Raw genomic sequence first — 21632 nt, forward strand, 5'->3', positions numbered from 1 at the left:
CACTACTATCACTAACGGTGAGAGCAACACACTTACCTCGCAGGGGGATCCCGACAGCTTCCTGCAGCTCATCGGCAGGGGGAAACCGCAGCAACCAGAGACCCCACTGCCCACAGATACGAGTGCAGAAAAGGTGAACTCTACCTGCAACAAACGTAGCCTACAAAGGACACCAGGCTCCACTATTAAGAGACTAACCCTGGCACCCAGAAGTGAAGAGCAGTACTTCATAAATAGAGCGAGGCACATAGACGGCATGCCTGAACGGTCAAAGATCTAAGCCGAAGAGTAGAGTCCACACAAGGTGCTACTAAGTGCTGATCTATGCTTCAGTATTACAAGACACTATATGATGTTTTTTATATAATGCTTAAACATCTGTTGCTGATCATAATTGTATTTGCGCTTTTACATTATTCACATTATTTACACTATATACTATGGTTATTGATGCCACTCATAAAACTTCCAATAAAATATAAATTGAAAAAAAAAAAAAAAACCACACATGGATTGCAAAAAAAAAAAAAAAAAAAGGTAGTGACAATCCTCAATGTACTTATTGCAGCAAATCGAGGAAGTGAACGGACTTCCGCACTGGAGTAGAGCAATCTGTAGCAGTTATCACACCTCCTGCCCTTGACATGTACCTGATCAGCCCAGTCCCCAATATCCACCCACATGGTTAGACAGCTGCAGAAGAAGCCCTGCCAACATACAAATAAAACAAATAGCCTATAAACTAGCACACACAATCACAACACCAGCACCGACAATTCACATACCTGCACACCACCCCACAAACAGCCTGTAACAAGCAATATCATAGGCAGCCCCACACATATACACACCACCAGGGCCGGCCTTAGGGGTGTGCGAGCTGTGCAGCCGCACAGGGCGCCATGGAGCAGGGGGCGCCCTGCGGCCGACAACTCACACATGGCCGGCTGGAATTAAAAAAAATTAAATTAAATTGCGGCAGGGGCGGAGCTTATCGTGCGGTGGGGCGGAGCTAAAAGCGCCAGAAAACTGCTGCAGGGGAAGCAGGAAGGAGTCCCTGCTTCCCCACCAAACAGTCTCCAGGAGCTGCAATGCCTCCACAATGAACTGCACAGGTAACTGTGTGATTGTCAGTGTGAGTGTGACTGTCTGCCTGTGTGTGTGTGTCTGCGTGTATGGTCTGCCTCTGTGTGTATGACTGTGTGTGTGTGTGTCTGCGTGTATGACTGTCTGCCTCTGTGTGTGTGTCTGCGTGTATGACTGTCTGCCTCTGTGTGTATGACTGTGTGTGTGTGTGTCTGCGTGTATGACTGTCTGCCTCTGTGTGTATGACTGTGTGTGTGTGTCTGCGTGTATGACTGTTTGCCTCTGTGTGTATGACTGTGTGTGTGTCTGCGTGTATGACTGTCTGCCTCTGTGTGTATGACTGTGTGTGTGTGTCTGCGTGTATGACTGTCTGCCTCTGTGTGTATGACTGTGTGTGTGTGTCTGCGTGTATGACTGTCTGCCTCTGTGTGTATGACTGTGTGTGTGTCTGCGTGTATGACTGTCTGCCTCTGTGTGTATGACTGTCTGCCTCTGTGTGTATGACTGTCTGCCTCTGTGTGTATGACTGTGTGTGCGTGTGTGTCTGCATGTATGACTGTCTGCCTCTGTGTGTATGACTGTGTGTGCGTGTATGACTGTCTGCCTCTGTGTGTATGACTATGTGTGTGCGTGTGTGTCTGCGTGTATGACTGCGTGTGTGTGTCTTCGTGTATGACTGCGTGTGTGTGTCTTCGTGTATGACTGCGTGTGTGTGTCTTCGTGTATGACTGCGTGTGTGTCTTCTTGTATGACTGCGTGTGTGTGTCTTCGTGTATGACTGCGTGTGTGTGTCTTCGTGTATGACTGCTTGTGTGTGTCTTCGTGTATGACTGCTTGTGTGTGTCTTTGTGTATGACTGCTTGTGTGTGTCTTCGTGTATGACTGCTTGTGTGTGTCTTCGTGTATGACTGTCTGCCTCTGTGTGTATGACTGTGTGTGTGTGTGTGTGTCTTCGTGTATGACTGTCTGCCTCTGTGTGTATGACTGTGTGTGTGTGTGTGTCTGCGTGTATGACTGTGCCTCTGTGTGTATGACTGTGTGTGTGTGTGTGTGTGTGTCTGCGTGTATGACTGTGTGTGTGTCTGCGTGTATGACTGTCTGCCTCTGTGTGTATGACTGTGTGTGTGTGTGTGTGTCTTCGTGTATGACTGTCTGCCTCTGTGTGTATGACTGTGTGTGTGTGTGTGTGTCTTCGTGTATGACTGTCTGCCTCTGTGTGTATGACTGTGTGTGTGTGTGTGTCTGCGTGTATGACTGTGCCTCTGTGTGTATGACTGTGTGTGTGTGTGTGTGTGTGTCTGCGTGTATGACTGTGTGTGTGTCTGCGTGTATGACTGTCTGCCTCTGTGTGTATGACTGTGTGTGTGTGTCTGCGTGTATGACTGTCTGCCTCTGTGTGTATGACTGTCTGCCTCTGTGTGTATGACTGTGTGTGTGTGTGTGTCTGCGTGTATGACTGTCTGTCTCTGTGTGTATGACTGTGTGTGTGTGTGTGTCTGCATGTATGACTGTCTGCCTCTGTGTGTATGACTGAGTGTGTGTGTGTCTGCGTGTATGACTGTCTGCCTCTGTGTGTATGACTGAGTGTGTGTGTGTCTGCGTGTATGACTGTCTGCCTCTGTGTGTATGACTGAGTGTGTGTGTCTGCGTGTATGACTGTCTGCCTCTGTGTGTATGACTGTGTGTCTGCGTGTATGACTGTCTGCCTCTGTGTGTATGACTGTCTGCCTCTGTGTGTATGACTGTGTGTGTGTGTGTCTGCGTGTATGACTGTCTGCCTCTGTGTGTATGACTGTGTATGTGCGTGTGTGTCTGCATGTATGACTGTCTGCCTCTGTGTGTATGACTGTGTGTGCGTGTGTGTCTGCGTGTATGACTGTCTGCCTCTGTGTGTATGACTATGTGTGTGCGTGTGTGTCTGCGTGTATGACTGCGTGTGTGTGTCTTCGTGTATGACTGCGTGTGTGTGTCTTCGTGTATGACTGCGTGTGTGTGTCTTCGTGTATGACTGCGTGTGTGTGTCTTCGTGTATGACTGCTTGTGTGTGTCTTCGTGTATGACTGCTTGTGTGTGTCTTTGTGTATGACTGCTTGTGTGTGTCTTCGTGTATGACTGCTTGTGTGTGTCTTCGTGTATGACTGTCTGCCTCTGTGTGTATGACTGTGTGTGTGTGTGTGTGTCTTCGTGTATGACTGTCTGCCTCTGTGTGTATGACTGTGTGTGTGTGTGTGTGTCTTCGTGTATGACTGTCTGCCTCTGTGTGTATGACTGTGTGTGTGTGTGTGTCTGCGTGTATGACTGTGCCTCTGTGTGTATGACTGTGTGTGTGTGTGTGTGTGTGTCTGCGTGTATGACTGTGTGTGTGTCTGCGTGTATGACTGTCTGCCTCTGTGTGTATGACTGTGTGTGTGTGTCTGCGTGTATGACTGTCTGCCTCTGTGTGTATGACTGTCTGCCTCTGTGTGTATGACTGTGTGTGTGTGTGTGTCTGCGTGTATGACTGTCTGTCTCTGTGTGTATGACTGTGTGTGTGTCTGCATGTATGACTGTCTGCCTCTGTGTGTATGACTGAGTGTGTGTGTGTCTGCGTGTATGACTGTCTGCCTCTGTGTGTATGACTGAGTGTGTGTGTGTCTGCGTGTATGACTGTCTGCCTCTGTGTGTATGACTGAGTGTGTGTGTCTGCGTGTATGACTGTCTGCCTCTGTGTGTATGACTGTGTGTCTGCGTGTATGACTGTCTGCCTCTGTGTGTATGACTGTCTGCCTCTGTGTGTATGACTGTGTGTGTGTGTGTCTGCGTGTATGACTGTCTGCCTCTGTGTGTATGACTGTGTATGTGTGTGTGTGTCTGCGTGTATGACTGTCTGCCTCTGTGTGTATGACTGTGTATGTGTGTGTGTGTCTGCGTGTATGACTGTCTGCCTCTGTGTGTATGACTGTGCGTGTATGACTGTGAGTGTGTGCCTGCGTGTATGACTGTCTGCCTCTGTGTGTATGACTGTGTGTGTGCCTGCGTGTATGACTGTCTGCCTCTGTGTGTATGACTGTGTGTGTGCCTGCGTGTATGACTGTCTACCTCTGTGTGTATGACTGTGTGTGTCTGCGTGTATGACTGAGCGTGTGTGCGTCTTCGTGTGTGACTGCGTGTGTGCGTCTTCGTGTGTGCGTCTTCGTGTGTGCGTCTTCGTGTGTGCGTCTTCGTGTGTGCGTCTTCGTGTGTGCGTCTTCGTGTGTGCGTCTTCGTGTGTGCGTCTTCGTGTGTGCGTCTTCGTGTGTGCGTCTTCGTGTGTGCGTCTTCGTGTGTGCGTCTTCGTGTGTGCGTCTTCGTGTGTGCGTCTTCGTGTGTGCGTCTTCGTGTGTGCGTCTTCGTGTGTGCGTCTTCGTGTGTGCGTCTTCGTGTGTGCGTCTTCGTGTGTGCGTCTTCGTGTGTGCGTCTTCGTGTGTGACTGCGTGTGTGCGTCTTCGTGTAGACTGCGTGTGTGCGTCTTCGTGTAGACTGCGTGTGTGCGTCTTCGTGTAGACTGCGTGTGTGCGTCTTCGTGTAGACTGCGTGTGTGCGTCTTCGTGTATGACTGCGTGTGTGCGTCTTCGTGTATGACTGCGTGTGTGCGTCTTCGTGTATGACTGCGTGTGTGCGTCCTCGTGTATGACTGCGTGTGTGCGTCCTCGTGTATGACTGCGTGTGTGCGTCCTCGTGTATGACTGCGTGTGTGCGTCCTCGTGTATGACTGCGTGTGTGCGTCCTCGTGTATGACTGCGTGTGTGCGTCCTCGTGTATGACTGCGTGTGTGCGTCCGCGTGTATGACTGCGTGTGTGCGTCTGCGTGTATGACTGCGTGTGTGCGTCTGCGTGTATGACTGCGTGTATGACTGCGTGTGTGCGTCTGCGTGTATGACTGCGTGTATGACTGCGTGTATGACTGCGTGTGTGCGTCTGCGTGTATGACTGCGTGTGTGCGTCTGCGTGTATGACTGCGTGTGTGCGTCTGCGTGTATGACTGCGTGTGTGCGTCTGCGTGTATGACTGCGTGTGTGCGTCTGCGTGTATGACTGCGTGTGTGCGTCTGCGTGTATGACTGCGTGTGTGCGTCTGCGTGTATGACTGCGTGTGTGCGTCTGCGTGTATGACTGCGTGTGTGCGTCTGCATGTATGACTGCGTGTGTGCGTCTGCGTGTATGACTGCGTGTGTGCGTCTGCGTGTATGACTGCGTGTGTGCGTCTGCGTGTATGACTGCGTGTGTGCGTCTGCGTGTATGCGTCTGCGTGTATGACTGCGTGTGTGCGTCTGCGTGTATGACTGCGTGTGTGCGTCTGCGTGCCTGTGTGTCTGCGTGTATGACTGTCTGCCTCTGTGTGTATGACTGTGTGTGTGTGTGTGTCTGCGTGTATGACTGTCTGCCTCTGTGTGTATGACTGTGTGTGTGTGTGTGTCTGCGTGTATGACTGTCTGCCTCTGTGTGTATGACTGTGTGTGTGTGTGTCTGCATGTATGACTGTCTGCCTCTGTGTGTATGACTGTGTGTGTGTGTGTGTGTGTGTGTCTGCGTGTATGACTGTCTGCCTCTGTGTGTATGACTGTGTGTGTGTGTCTGTGTGTATGACTGTCTGCCTCTGTGTGTATGACGGTGTGTGTGTGTGTGTGTCTGCCTCTGTGTGTATGACTGTCTGCCTCTGTGTGTATGACTGTGTGTGTGTGTGCCTGCGTGTATGACTGTCTGCCTCTGTGTGTATGACTGTGTGTGTGTGTGCCTACGTGTATGACTGTCTACCTCTGTGTGTATGACTGTCTGCCTCTGTGTGTATGACTGCGTGTGTGTGTGTCTGCGTGTATGACTGCGTGTGTGTGTGTCTGCGTGTATGACTGTCTGCCTGCGTGTATGACTGCGTGTGTGTGTGTCTGCGTGTATGACTGTCTGCCTGCGTGTATGACTGCGTGTGTGTGTGTCTGCGTGTATGACTGCGTGTGTGTGTGTCTGCGTGTATGACTGTCTGCCTCTGCGTGTATGACTGCGTGTGTGTGTGTCTGCGTGTATGACTGTCTGCCTCTGTGTGTATGACTGCGTGTGTGCGTCTTCGTGTGTGACTGCGTGTGTGCGTCTTCGTGTGTGACTGCGTGTGTGCGTCTTCGTGTGTGACTGCGTGTGTGCGTCTTCGTGTGTGACTGCGTGTGTGCGTCTTCGTGTGTGACTGCGTGTGTGCGTCTTCGTGTGTGACTGCGTGTGTGCGTCTTCGTGTGTGACTGCGTGTGTGCGTCTTCGTGTGTGACTGCGTGTGTGCGTCTTCGTGTGTGACTGCGTGTGTGCGTCTTCGTGTGTGACTGCGTGTGTGCGTCTTCGTGTGTGACTGCGTGTGTGCGTCTTCGTGTGTGACTGCGTGTGTGACTGCGTGTGTGCGTCTTCGTGTGTGCGTCTTCGTGTGTGACTGCGTGTGTGCGTCTTCGTGTGTGACTGCGTGTGTGCGTCTTCGTGTGTGACTGCGTGTGTGCGTCTTCGTGTGTGACTGCGTGTGTGACTGCGTGTGTGTGACTGCGTGTGTGACTGCGTGTGTGACTGCGTGTGTGACTGCGTGTGTGACTGCGTGTGTGACTGCGTGTATGACTGCGTGTATGACTGCGTGTATGACTGCGTGTGTGCGTCTTCGTGTGTGACTGCGTGTGTGCGTCTTCGTGTATGACTGCGTGTATGACTGCGTGTGTGCGTCTGCGTGTATGACTGCGTGTGTGCGTCTGCGTGTATGACTGCGTGTGTGCGTCTGCGTGTATGACTGCGTGTGTGCGTCTCCGTGTATGACTGCGTGTGTGCGTCTCCGTGTATGACTGCGTGTGTGCGTCTCCGTGTATGACTGCGTGTGTGCGTCTCCGTGTATGACTGCGTGTGTGCGTCTCCGTGTATGACTGCGTGTGTGCGTCTGCGTGTATGACTGCGTGTGTGCGTCTGCGTGTATGACTGCCTGCCTCTGCGCGCCTGTGTGTCTGCGTGTATGACTGCCTGCCTCTGCGCGCCTGTGTGTCTGCGTGTATGACTGCCTGCCTCTGCGCGCCTGTGTGTCTGCGTGTATGACTGCCTGCCTCTGCGCGCCTGTGTGTCTGCGTGTATGACTGTCTGCCTCTGCGCGCCTGTGTGTCTGCGTGTATGAGTGTCTGCCTCTGCGCGCCTGTGTGTCTGCGTGTATGAGTGTCTGCCTCTGCGCGCCTGTGTGTCTGCGTGTATGAGTGTCTGCCTCTGCGCGCCTGCGTGTATGAGTGTCTGCCTCTGCGCGCCTGCGTGTCTGCGTGTATGAGTGTCTGCCTCTGCGTGCCTGCGTCCGTCTGCCTCTGCGCGCCTGCGTGTATGAGTGTCTGCCTCTGCGTGCCTGCGTCCGTCTGCCTCTGCGTGCCTGCGTCCGCGTGTGACCGTCTCCCTCTGCGTGCCTGCGTCCGCGTGTGACCGTCTCCCTCTGCGTGCCTGCGTCCGCGTGTGACCGTCTCCCTCTGCGTGCCAGCGTCCGCGTGTGACCGTCTGCCTCTGCGTGCCTGCGTCCGCGTGTGACCGTCTGCCTCTGCGTGCCTGCGTCCGCGTGTGACCGTCTGCCTCTGCGTGCCTGCGTCCGCGTGTGACCGTCTGCCTCTGCGTGCCTGCGTCCGCGTGTGACCGTCTGCCTCTGCGTGCCTGCGTCCGCGTGTGACCGTCTGCCTCTGCGTGCCTGCGTCCGCGTGTGACCGTCTGCCTCTGCGTGCCTGCGTCCGCGTGTGACCGTCTGCCTCTGCGTGCCTGCGTCCGCGTGTGACCGTCTGCCTCTGCGTGCCTGCGTCCGCGTGTGACCGTCTGCCTCTGCGTGCCTGCGTCCGCGTGTGACCGTCTGCCTCTGCGTGCCTGCGTCCGCGTGTGACCGTCTGCCTCTGCGTGCCTGCGTCCGCGTGTGACCGTCTGCCTCTGCGTGCCTGCGTCCGCGTGTGACCGTCTGCCTCTGCGTGCCTGCGTGTGCGTGTGACCGTCTGCCTCTGCGTGCCTGCGTGTGCGTGTGACCGTCTGCCTCTGCGTGCCTGCGACCGTCTGCCTCTGCGTGCCTGCGTGTGCGTGTGACCGTCTGCCTCTGCGTGCCTGCGTGTGCGTGTGACCGTCTGCCTCTGCGTGCCTGCGTGTGCGTGTGACCGTCTGCCTCTGCGTGCCTGCGTGTGCGTGTGACCGTCTGCCTCTGCGTGCCTGCGTGTGCGTGTGACCGTCTGCCTCTGCGTGCCTGCGTGTGCGTGTGACCGTCTGCCTCTGCGTGCCTGCGTGTGACCGTCTGCCTCTGCGTGCCTGCGTGTGCGTGTGACCGTCTGCCTCTGCGTGCCTGCGTGTGCGTGTGACCGTCTGCCTCTGCGTGCCTGCGTGTGCGTGTGACCGTCTGCCTCTGCGTGCCTGCGTGTGACCGTCTGCCTCTGCGTGCCTGCGTGTGCGTGTGACCGTCTGCCTCTGCGTGCCTGCGTGTGCGTGTGACCGTCTGCCTCTGCGTGCCTGCGTGTGCGCATGACTGCCTGCCTGCGTGTGCGCATGACTGCCTGCCTGCGTGTGCGCATGACTGCCTGCCTGCGTGTGCGCATGACTGCCTGCCTGCGTGTGCGCATGACTGCCTGCCTGCGTGTGCGCATGACTGCCTGCCTGCGTGTGCGCATGACTGCCTGCGTGTGCGCATGACTGCCTGCGTGTGCGCATGACTGCCTGCCTGCGTGTGCGCATGACTGCCTGCCTGCGTGTGCGCATGACTGCCTGCCTGCGTGTGCGCATGACTGCCTGCCTGCGTGTGCGCATGACTGCCTGCCTGCGTGTGCGCATGACTGCCTGCCTGCGTGTGCGCATGACTGCCTGCCTGCGTGTGCGCATGACTGCCTGCCTGCGTGTGCGCATGACTGCCTGCCTGCGTGTGCGCATGACTGCCTGCCTGCGTGTGCGCATGACTGCCTGCCTGCGTGTGCGCATGACTGCCTGCCTGCGTGTGCGCATGACTGCCTGCCTGCGTGTGCGCATGACTGCCTGCCTGCGTGTGCGCATGACTGCCTGCCTGCGTGTGCGCATGACTGCCTGCCTGCGTGTGCGCATGACTGCCTGCCTGCGTGTGCGCATGACTGCCTGCCTGCGTGTGCGCATGACTGCCTGCCTGCGTGTGCGCATGACTGCCTGCCTGCGTGTGCGCATGACTGCCTGCCTGCGTGTGCGCATGACTGCCTGCCTGCGTGTGCGCATGACTGCCTGCCTGCGTGTGCGCATGACTGCCTGCCTGCGTGTGCGCATGACTGCCTGCCTGCGTGTGCGCATGACTGCCTGCCTGTGTGTGCGCATGACTGCCTGTGTATGTGCGCATGACTGCCTGTGTATGTGCGCATGACTGCCTGTGTATGTGCGCATGACTGCCTGTGTATGTGCGCATGACTGCCTGTGTATGTGCGCATGACTGCCTGTGTATGTGCGCATGACTGCCTGTGTATGTGCGCATGACTGCCTGTGTATGTGCGCATGACTGCCTGTGTATGTGCGCATGACTGCCTGTGTATGTGCGCATGACTGTCTGTGTGTGTGCGCATGACTGCCTGTGTGTCTGTGTGTGAGCGCATGACTGCCTGTGTGTCTGTGTGTGTGCGCATGACTGCCTGTGTGTCTGTGTGTGTATGACTGTCTGCTTGTGTGTGTGCGTGCATGAGACTGTCTGCCTGTGTGTGTGGATGTCTTCCTGTGTGTGCATGGCCGTCTGACTCTGTGTGTGTGTGTATGTGTATCACATACAACCAATACACGCATATCACACACAACCAATACACGCATATCACACACTGTCAATACACCCATTACAAATATCACACACAGCATACATATCACTCACAGTCATCACACCTACTATCACATACACAGACAACACAAACATTCATACATGGATGACGGGGGGGGGTGGGGGGGGGCGCCGTGAAGATTTTTCGCACAGGGCGTCTAAAGGCCTAAGGCCGGCCCTGCACACCACCAAACATATCTTACACACACAATTCCACAAGTGGTTCCCATAAACAGCCCACATTTATAGGTGTCATGCACAATACCACAAACTCAAACATATACAAACATAACAGCCCACATACGCACAAATACAAAAAAGAAACAGGGAAGTACATCAATCCTGGACTGTTGGTGGTCCATGAGGACTGGAATTGGGAACACTGGAATACAGCAACATACACACTTCAATTTAAAAAATAGGAATGGCATGCCAAGGGACAGTAATACGAAAAGGTTGTCTACCCCTGAGCTAGCATGTCGGGCTGCTCTGTCTTGCAGTCACAGCCAGCAGCATTGGAACATATATAGACACATTCACTTAGGGCCATGGTTCAAAAACATTCCCCCCCCTAAATTTCTTATTGAAAAGAATTACAGTCAATGTAACCAGTCAACTAACCATATGCTACTATATCCCAACCATGATGCCACTAATACACAATAGTCTGAACAATCCTCTGCTTTAAAAGGCACTTTAACATTTAATCCTGTAGTTCTAAGTGAATATTTTATCAAGCTACTTAATGCAGTAAAAAAAAAAAAACAGAATTTGGATGCAGATCCTAATATCCAGCATTCCAGTTATGAACACTCTTTGGAAGAAAACATGTATTTGGAGAACAAGTCAAATGCACTATATGAATTTAAAATATTCAAACCAATCCTTGGTAATTAACAGTCCTCCGTTTTTCCTCTAGGGGTTTCTACCATAAGGTCCCTTTTGCAATTTGGCTAGTTATACAAAACCTCCAGAGACACCAATGGGATCAGCTAATAACTAGAGAGCTGTCTCTAATGAATCTACCCTTTCCCTATTCATCTTGTCTTTAAATGACAGCAGTTGGAATAACAATCTTTAGTTAAATCATGCACATTAGCACCTGCTTTACAATAGCTTATCTCTTCCATTCATTAGTAAATATGGTTGCCTCCATATCTTGTGAAAAAAAATAAAAAATAATACGTAATAATTTGTTCATAACCATATCTACTTTAGCATTCTCTAAATAAACATGATCAGGTGATAGGCCATCATTTGATCATCAGTTCGTCTCATCGAAAAAGATCAAAACTAAGTAAACAAGTGCCATTTGTGCATATATTATTTTATTTTGCAAAGCTGCATGTTTTTTGGAAATCCAATCGTCTTTAACAAATCATGAAACATATTCCCAAATTATTAAAACAAGCAATTACGTTCTGTTTGCATTTCAGCCAAGCCCTCCTAGCACTAATTTTCAAAATCTTAGAGCTATGAGAAAGAAAAAATTATATCTGGGGTTCCACAAGAGGGTGCCATATCCAACTCCTAGTACTAACTAAACACCATCTTGGCATGCTGAGAGGAGACATGAAGCAGTATCTGGTGGACCCAGGTAAGAAGTCAAACTGTTCTAAAATCGTTTGACTTCTTCCTAAAGGGGGCACCAGGAAACATCTGACACCATAACCATTGCAGCGCGCTGTAGAGGTCTAATAAAACACTGGTTTTAGTTAGATAACCCTTTCTAAGTTAGTCCACGGATCCCCACTTAAAATAAATTAATGCCTAAAAACAAAAACAAAATAGCGTTGGCTATTTGTTTTATTCAAAGAATCATGGTGGTTGTAGTTCAAAAACATCTAGGGGGCCACAGAACGTGCGTGTTTTAGAATATGTGAATAAAATAGTCATATTGACATGGAATAGGTCCTAAGCATGCGTCTGATAGTGCAAACAATAATTCTTGTTTCTTCCATATCCATCTAAATTTGACTTAAGAGGTTCTTTGCAATAACCAGAATTTAACAGCGAAGAAGATAAGGACTACTAAAGTAAACACATTTTGATATTGGCACTTTTTATACAGCCTTTGCCCCAGTTCATACCCAAAGCACTTGAGGGAGACCAAGTTTAGCGTTAACTTTACTATATTTTTTTAAGACAAGCTTTGATTTGGTTTTTACTCTTTTAATGCTGTCCAGTCCATTCCAACCTGTTTGACTTTATTTTTTTGCTGATTGTAAACATTACCTCTCGAATGTATTCTTCTTGTTCCTCCTTAAGAGTTAATTCAATAAAAATCTGTTGTAGCTTCTCATTACAGTAGTTGATGATGAACTGTTCAAAGCTGTTTTCCTGAAAATGTGAGAGACATTAATACCAGCACACATAATAATTACAAACGTATATTTTTTTCTATTGGTTAGTATTCACATACAGCCAACACCTTATAAGTCAAGGGGTATTTTTTTGTATTATGTTTTCTTATCCCTATATTAAATAAATAAGTGTTTTTAATTTTTATATATATAGTAAGCCACATTTTTTTTTTTTTATCCTGCAAGAGAATGCCTCCATCTTGGCACACTGCCAATCATGCTTATAAACTCAACTTTGCACCTGGCAATCAGCATAGAAAACCATTCAGACTAGATGAGAAATAAAACAATGTTTCTATTTCTCCTTCATTTGCAAATTGTGCCCGAGCTGTGCCTCAACTAAACTGGATTTAACATTATTTGCTAAATCTTAAACAGAATTTCATAAGAAAACAGTATCTCAAAAAATAAAATAAAATAATAATTAGTACAAGTTATAGGTGATTCCTAGGTTTTATTCAAAAGGTATACATCCCAAAGAAGGATACTTTCTATTGAAGTACTTTTGTTTGTCTATTGAAAAACAACAAAATGAAACAAGTTATCACACTTAAAGATGCTCCTGAGTGACTATTGTTTTGTCTCAAAGCTAAAGACACTTTATTCATAACATGTTTAATACATTCATTAAATTGATGCATGAGTTTAATACTGAAAGCAAATTTTTTAGAGCTTTGCTTGAGAGGTGAACTGTTCTATTAAAAATATATAATTTAGAGTTCAGATGTTGGCTTAAAAATACATCATTGGAAATAAATACAGCCACGAAACGATGGACTGCAAACACTCATACAATGGCAGGTATCGTAAGCAGCTGTACTTAATCTTAAATTGCACAACGATATAACTCCATAACAGAACAGAAGATTACTATATGTTATAAGCCACTGCAAAACAAACCCATGTATAGCATCAGAGAAGCAGTCTGGAAAATGTCTGCTGCAAACAATTAATCAAAAGAAAAAAAAATAAATAAAAAAATAAGCGTTATATAAAAGAAAAAGCAACAGTCAAGCATCTCATCTGATTCCATCCCACACAATGCAACAAAGTTCACTCTGCATAGAATAATCTGCAGCAGCTTTAGGTTACATCAAGCATGCAAAGGAACTCACTGCATCACACATGATACTTACGGAATTCTGGATTTAGTAAAATAAAACAAAAAACAAGAAACCGGAAAAAGTAGTCAGTCAGTCAGTCAAGAGGTAGCTTTCATTCATAAAACTAAAGCAGGATCTAGTCATTAGGTTAGACGTATAAAACATGTTTGTGAGAGATTACTGAAATCCTGAATAAACCTACTCTGTATGATTACGATTATAAATCATATAGACCTATTGCAAATACCTTCCATTTGCTTCTGAAGTACACAGGTCTACTTGATATTAATATTTGAAATTAATTAATTATGCGGACATACCCAGCTGCTTTTCCTCTTCATTTTACCTTTATAATGAATTGGTCCTTTAACTTCACTGTGATTAAACTTAAATTATGTACTACACACAATTCCAAATTAAAACAGTCTATGCGTTGTGCTAACCTTGCAAAAATATAACTAAAAATGATTTCCATTTTATTGTCTGATTTCTGCAACCGGTCATCAGCATAGCTGTAAAACTGCAAATATGACGTTTACAAGCACCCACATGCCAGAAATAGACAGCTACGACAGTCACTAGGGGCAGGGAAGGTTGTGCATGATGCTGTGCGGTTTATTCCCAGGAGGAAACATGGGAGTGTTGAGTTGCGTTTAGGCCTTGAGTTTAGCATAGAACTTAATACTTTGGGCTCTATTTTATTTACACACACAGTCAAAACTTAAAACTCAAATGGACTCAGAGAAGACCAAATGGTACATATTGAATAGGGATTATAAAGGGGAGATAGATAGGCTTGCCTACAACCACAGAAAAATAAAACTGAAAGGACGTGATTGATTTATTAGATTTGTGTTATGAGACAGTGCAAAGTAGCTAGAGTGCCTACAGGTTCTCATAAATTACCTAAATGGATCGTTTGTTTGAATGGCACACAGATATTATTCGTTAACACTTTGCATTGTTTGAACACCCATCACTAGTGATGTCCCGAATGGTTCGCTGGCGAATAGTTCCCGGCGAACATAGCGTGTTCGCGTTTGCCACGGACGGCGAACATATGCGATGTTCGGTTCGCCCCCTATTCGTCATCATTGAGTAAACTTTGACCCTGTACCTCACAGTCAGCAGACACATTCCAGCCAATCAGCAGCAGACCCTCCCTCCCACCTCCTAGACAGCATACAATTTAGATTAATTCTGAAGCTGCATTTTTTTTTAATACATTATCCTCCCCATAGCCAGTAACCTGTGTTTATTATACATTATCCTCCCCATAGCCAGTAACCTGTCTTTATTATACATTATCCTCCATAGCCAGTAACCTGTGTTTATTATACATTATCCTCCATAGCCAGTAACCTGTGTTTATTATACATTATCCTCCATAGCCAGTAACCTGTGTTTATTATACATTATCCTCCCCATAGCCAGTAACCTGTGTTTATTATACATTATCCTCCCCATAGCCAGTAACCTGTGTTTATTATCCATTATCCCCCCATAGCCAGTAACCTGTGTTTATTATACATTATCCCCCCCATAGCCAGTAACCTGTGTTTATTATACATTATCCCCCCCATAGCCAGTAACCTGTGCTTATTATACATTATCCCCCCCATAGCCAGTAACCTGTGTTTAATATACATTATTCCCCCATAGCCAGTAACCTGTGCTTATTATACATTATCCCCCCAGCCAGTAACCTGTGTTTATTATAAATTATCCCCCCACAGCCAGTAACCTGTGTTTATTATACATTATTCCCCCATAGCCAGTAACCTGTGCTTATTATACATTATCCTCCCATAGCCAGTAACCTGTGTTTATTATACATTATTCCCCCCCATAGCCAGTAACCTGTGCTTATTATACATTATCCCCCCAGCCAGTAACCTGTGTTTATTATACATTATCCCCCCACAGCCAGTAACCTGTGTTTATTATACATTATTCCCCCATAGCCAGTAACCTGTGCTTATTATACATTATCTCCCCCATAGCCAGTAACCTGTGTTTATTATACATTATTCCCCCCCATAGCCAGTAACCTGTGCTTATTATACATTATCCCCCCAGCCAGTAACCTGTGTTTATTATACATTATTCCCCCCCATAGCCAGTAACCTGTGCTTATTATACATTATCCCCCCAGCCAGTAACCTGTGTTTATTATACATTATCCCCCCACAGCCAGTAACCTGTGTTTATTATACATTATTCCCCCATAGCCAGTAACCTGTGCTTATTATACATTATCTCCCCCATAGCCAGTAACCTGTGTTTATTATACATTATCCCCCCATAGCCAGTAACCTGTGCTTATTATACATTATCCCCCATAGCCAGTAACCTGTGTTTATTATACATTATGCCCCCCATAGCCAGTAACCAGTGTTCATTATACATTATCCCCCCAGCCAGTAACCTGTGCTTATTATACATTATCCCCCCAGCCAGTAACCTGTGTTTATTATAAATTATCCCCCCACAGCCAGTAACCTGTGTTTATTATACATTATTCCCCCATAGCCAGTAACCTGTGCTTATTATACATTATCTCCCCCATAGCCAGTAACCTGTGTTTATTATACATTATCCTCCCATAGCCAGTAACCTGTGTTTATTATACATTATTCCCCCCCATAGCCAGTAACCTGTGCTTATTATACATTATCCCCCCAGCCAGTAACCTGTGTTTATTATACATTATCCCCCCACAGCCAGTAACCTGTGTTTATTATACATTATTCCCCCATAGCCAGTAACCTGTGCTTATTATACATTATCTCCCCCATAGCCAGTAACCTGTGTTTATTATACATTATCCCCCCATAGCCAGTAACCTGTGCTTATTATACATTATCCCCCATAGCCAGTAACCTGTGTTTATTATACATTATGCCCCCCATAGCCAGTAACCAGTGTTCATTATACATTATCTGGTGTAACAGCAGTGTACATTTTAAAAAAAAATACAGGGGGCTTGTTGTCACCTTTGGGGGACCCTTGGTGTTGTACGTGGCTGGATGGAGGAAGAGACCTTCAATGACATCAGTGAGGACAAGGAACGGGACATGGCTAGCTTGGTATCCAACCTTGTGCAAATGGGGAGTTTGCGGTTGTGCAAATGGACTGTTTGCGGTTGTTTGCGGTGCGTTAAACGGGGAGTTTGGTCTGTCACTGTGAAGCGGGCGTAACCCTTACACTACCTGATCGATACAACATCGTACCTGATGTTTTAAAGCACGTTACTCCAAACAATTTAGGAATGTTAGGTGATTTCTGCCCTTTATGGATTAAAACCAGACTCTTCATCAACTATGTAATTTTCCATGGGAGTTTTGCCATGGATCCCCCTCCGGCATGCCACAGTCCAGGTGTTCGTCCCCTTGAAACAACTTTTCCATCACTATTGTGGCCAGATAGAGTCCCTGTGGGTTTTAAAATTCGCCTGCCTATTGAAGTCTACGGCGGTTTGCCCGTTTGCGAACGGAAAATTTCATGTTCGCGACATCACTACACACCACTAATCTAAAGCTATTAAAAGAGGACACTGCTATCAAAGAAAGCATGACTCCTTGGTCTTTTTTTTTTTCTTTTCTTTTAATCTTCAAATTTTGTTACTCTGTTACTTGGCACATTAATGTATTTTCTAAGGAAGAGGCCTCTGAGACAGACTGAAAAGCCATCTGTTCTGTGGGTGTGGGGAAATTAGTGGTAATCATGAGAAAATAAGATTGATACAATGAACCTAGAGCAATATTTGGTAATTATAATGGAGAGCTTCCAAATTGGAAGCAAATGACAAAAACTCACCCAGTGTTGCAAATCTTATGAATTATCTTCATCATTCCATGTTACCTGGAAAATACTTTCAGGACATACACATATGTGTATGCTTTGATTGTGCCAATATTTAACCTTCTGTCAGTTCAGGAGGAGAGGGGGAAGGATGAGTTGGTAGTCCTTACTGTTATGCACAGTGGGCATTATTCTGTCCCAGCATCACCATGGTTAACCTGAATGCCTGTTTTTTAGGTTAGTATCCAGGACAAACCTGATTTGTCTTTATGGGTTTAGTATTTATCTAGAGACGTAAATGCTTACCGGTACTTTAAAGTAAGGCTCTTTGATCACAAAGCATTTCTGTGTCTGTACCTTCAGAGAAACCCCCTACGTAAATGCATAAATGGCTTCCCTTTATTACTTTATAGAAGGACAGGGATACGGTAGCCAGAGGTTTGGCCATTATTAACCCCTCGTGACACTCAATAATCATACTGGTGTTTCCTTAAAACAGATATTAATGCTACAAATGCATCGAAACTGCATGTGTACAATTAAATATGCAAATATTAAAAGTGATCGGTACCAACACATTCTCACAGAAACCTCTATTGTCTCTCTACATATGTATCTCAACAGAATCTCAAGCCAGACACCAAGGTTCTGTTTATTAATCTGGTACCAGCAATTCAATGGACATGCATCTGTAACCCCCTAGCCATAATATGAGACCGTATGGAAATTAGAATATTGTAGAGGAGACCTTTTGTAGAGTCTAGTATTCCAACATCCACATTCAATGTTGAACTTAATGGACTGTAGTCCTTTTTCAACCTAGAGTAACTTTGAAAGATTATTAGTTGCCATGTGATTGATCCCTGGTACCACTCACTGGAAAGCCTACGGATCCGGGTATATTTGTTCTGATGAGTCTCATTCCTGATGAATAACCGTTATCCACACAGGTCAATAAACTGATCCTATTTGGTAACACGTTTCAACCATATACAACTTTTAATGTCCGTGCTACTATTTTTTTTACACAACTTTTACATCCAAAGTCTGTTCTTTATATATTTTTAAAATTGACTCAATCAAGTGAGAATGGGAAATACCCAAAAGAACAGAGAAAAAAAAAAAAAACACAACAAAAAAAAACACGTCTGCCTTAATGAAAATTCAGTAAAAAGTTGTTGTTTAATGAAAGTAATTGTGGGAAAATTAGAAAGATATGTGAAACATCTGAGGCCCTGCCCTTTCCAACCCTTGCACAGTCCCGGTTCTTTTCCATGATGTGCTTCTGGCTTTCTAATGTTAGAAACATTTGTTTATGGAGCACTGGAAATATACATGTATTGGGCCAGCTGTATTTGCTCTAAATAATTGGACACCGACTACTGGTTGAGGATTTAAAATATTTAAAATAATTTTAAAAATGCTGTTTGTAAACATTGTAACATTCCCTCCCCCCTTCACCCCCTCCCCCCCATATAACCGTGCTCATACCCAAAGTCTGAATTTAATATTATAATAAATTTACAGAAGGGGAGGGATGTTGAATACAGTCAACATATGACAAAGAGTGCCTTAGAGTAAATGCATCAGGTGAGCATTAATTGGGCTGTTTTACGTGTGTAATTTCACTTTTAATGACAGTTAATATGGGAAATGTTGGCATACATTTTCTTACTAGTAGGTTTTTATTTCCATGAATTTGTAAACTTTTCAAATATTGTTCAGAATGTTACAAAATTACATGCACAAAGGGTGCTTCATTTAAGGATTCGAAAAAAAAGCAATAAGGACATTACTTGATTCATATATCACAGGCTGTCAAAAAAAAAACACAATGCATGGACCAGATGTCAAGAGAAAAATTACATGTGGGTGTTTTGCGTTTTGTTTTTTCTACAACTCCGTAACCAAAGAATTAGCTGTGAGATGTGTTATTGTAAAGGGAAAATAAACATTGTGATGGTGTATACTATAAAATGTGGTTTTGCAACTTTGTATATCACTATGTATGCAGCACATGTTTTAATAGCATTTATTGGCCATCACAAAATATCTGGTAACAGGAAAAAGGAGTTCTAATTTACTTATTTATTTGGTATTAATTTTAGTAACAATCATTTTCCATGCATATGTATTTTTAGGTTATAAAATACATTTTATAGTTTGTATGTTATCAAGTTTATTTGATAAAATTATTTTTTTTGTTCTAACTTAGCCAGTGAATTTTTGATATATTACAGATATATTACTGTATGCATGGTCTTCTTTAGGGGATTAGCAAAAATACCAGGGGCTTGGGTAAGCATCTCCCAAAAACCTACCATATTACTATTGCTTAAAGGAACACTATAGTCACCTAAATTACTTTAGCTAAATAAAGCAGTTTTAGTGTATAGATAATTCCCCTGCAATTTCACTGCTCAATTCACTGTCATTTAGGAGTTAAATCACTTTGTTTCTGTTTATGCAGCCCTAGCCACACCTCCCTTGGCTATGATTGACAGCACCTGCATGAAAAAAAAAACTGGTTTCACTTTCAAACAGATGTAATTTACCTTAAATAATTGTATCTCAATCTCTAAATTGAACTTTAATCACATACAGGAGGCTCTTGCAGGGTCTAGCAAGCTATTAACATAGCAGGGGATAAGAAAATCTTAATTAAACAGAACTTGCAATAAAGAAAGCCTTAATAGGGCTCTCTTTACAGGAAGTGTTTATGGAAGGCTGTGCAAGTCACATGCAGGGAGGTGTGACTAGGGTTCACAAACAAAGGGATTTAACTCCTAAATGGCAGAGGATTGAGCAGTGAGGCTGCAGGGGCATGTTCTATACACCAAAACTGCTTCATTAAGCTAAAGTTGTTCAGGTGACTATAGTGTCCCTTTAACTCTAAGATGTTCTATGAATTGCAACTTGACACCATCTTTTCTAATAAATTCAGAATAAACCTTTATTTCTAAGCTCCACACTTGCAGTATTAACCCCACACCATGCAGTATCAAACCTGCACCTACTACATTAACTCCAAAACCCACACCTACTGCATTAAAACCCTGCACCCACTGCAATGCCCTGAAACTGGTGCTGCATGATTAACTCCAAATACTGTGTACTAAAGTGGTGCTATCACAAGTTTTTTTAGTTTGATGGATTATTTCTCTCTGAATATTACAGGGAAGTCAGATTTAACAGAGGACAAAAATGCCAAAATCAGACCGAGGACATCCCAGTGCTACACACAGGACTCCAGCCCAGGTCAGCCACTGCTATTGACCAATAGGTAATTTCACCTACAGGACTATAAGATAAAGTGGCATGTGGAAATGTATATTTTACTTTTTAATTCTATTGTAAATATTGGATTGGCCAATATAATTACCAAGGGACAAATTACAGGGGGCGATAGGTGCCCTCTCTTATCTCAATATGGCCAACCCTGAAGATCAGCTCAGCTGATTTGCAAAGTATATAAACAAAAATCAAAACAAAGAAAATAAATCTTGCCCTCTGAAAGTAAGCAGTTTTACCCCCTCTTAGAACATTCAAAGTATGAACATAGTTTTAATACATATTTAGATCTACCATTTCTGTATACTATAAAGGGGGAGGGGTGAATACAAATCTTTCTTAAAATGTTCATATAAATGCACTATTAAGTTATTCTTTGTCCAAGTGTAAGTGGGGTAGGGAGTAAGTCATTTGTGTCTCTGACAGCTCTGATAAACTATTGTCAAAAAGATAGAAGGCAAAAACTGTTTTCCATACAGCTGGTTGCTTTCTCAGTATATAAACTAAACAAATGGAGCTGGGCCCTGGTGTCACATCAAGCAATCTGCTGTTATCTCCCTTGGTCAGCATAGTCAAAGAATGCTTTATGCTGACATAAGCCTGCAGCCTCCACTTCTCCCCACACACATTCATTTCAGCAAGTATGCACACACAGCTAGTTCTAGCAGGACTCTGGCCAGAGCTCAGTCATAGTGCAAAACTGAAGGAAAAAGCCCGGTGGAAGGACATAAAAAGCATGCTACCAAATGTACTTATGCAGTGAGGGTCTGTTATGTACAAACATATTCTGGAGGTGGTTCAGATAATTCTTAGTAAGACTTTCTAGTTGAGCACTCCAAGTACAATTCACTTTCCCGCTACAAATTTAGTTTCCAAAATAAAAAAAAAAAAGATAATTTGTGACTAAATTTAAATTGATTTAGCATAAGTATAATCGCTTAATTATCATTGTATCAGCTATTAAAATTACAGACACTGAAATCTAAAACCACAGTCCTAAAAATTCCAGTTCTACAGAACTGCAACCATTAATCCCAGCATGCAACCATTAATCCCGACATGGATCAAACAACCTTTGCCTTCTTGTCCATGGGCAGCAAGTGAAGTTTAACCCCTTAAGGACACATGACATGTGTGACATGTCATGATTCCCTTTTATTCCAGAAGTGTGGTCCTTAAGGGGTTAAGGACGTTGGGGTGC

At 45.5% G+C, this 21632-nt stretch overlaps 1 protein-coding gene across 3 annotated transcripts in view; it reads right to left on the minus strand.

Annotated features, from left to right (window-relative positions):
* Positions 1-21632, minus strand: part of MYO1B (myosin IB) — a 235345-nt gene that overhangs the window by 53457 nt on the left and 160256 nt on the right. For all 3 annotated transcript variants that reach the window (XM_063430177.1, XM_063430176.1, XM_063430175.1), the window contains exon 14: positions 12106-12210. In XM_063430177.1, the coding sequence (XP_063286247.1) occupies positions 12106-12210 (105 nt within the window). The remainder of the gene's footprint in view (positions 1-12105; positions 12211-21632) is intronic.

The sequence above is a fragment of the Pelobates fuscus genome, chromosome 8 (assembly GCF_036172605.1).
Source record: "Pelobates fuscus isolate aPelFus1 chromosome 8, aPelFus1.pri, whole genome shotgun sequence".
Taxonomy (NCBI): Eukaryota; Metazoa; Chordata; class Amphibia; order Anura; family Pelobatidae; genus Pelobates; species Pelobates fuscus.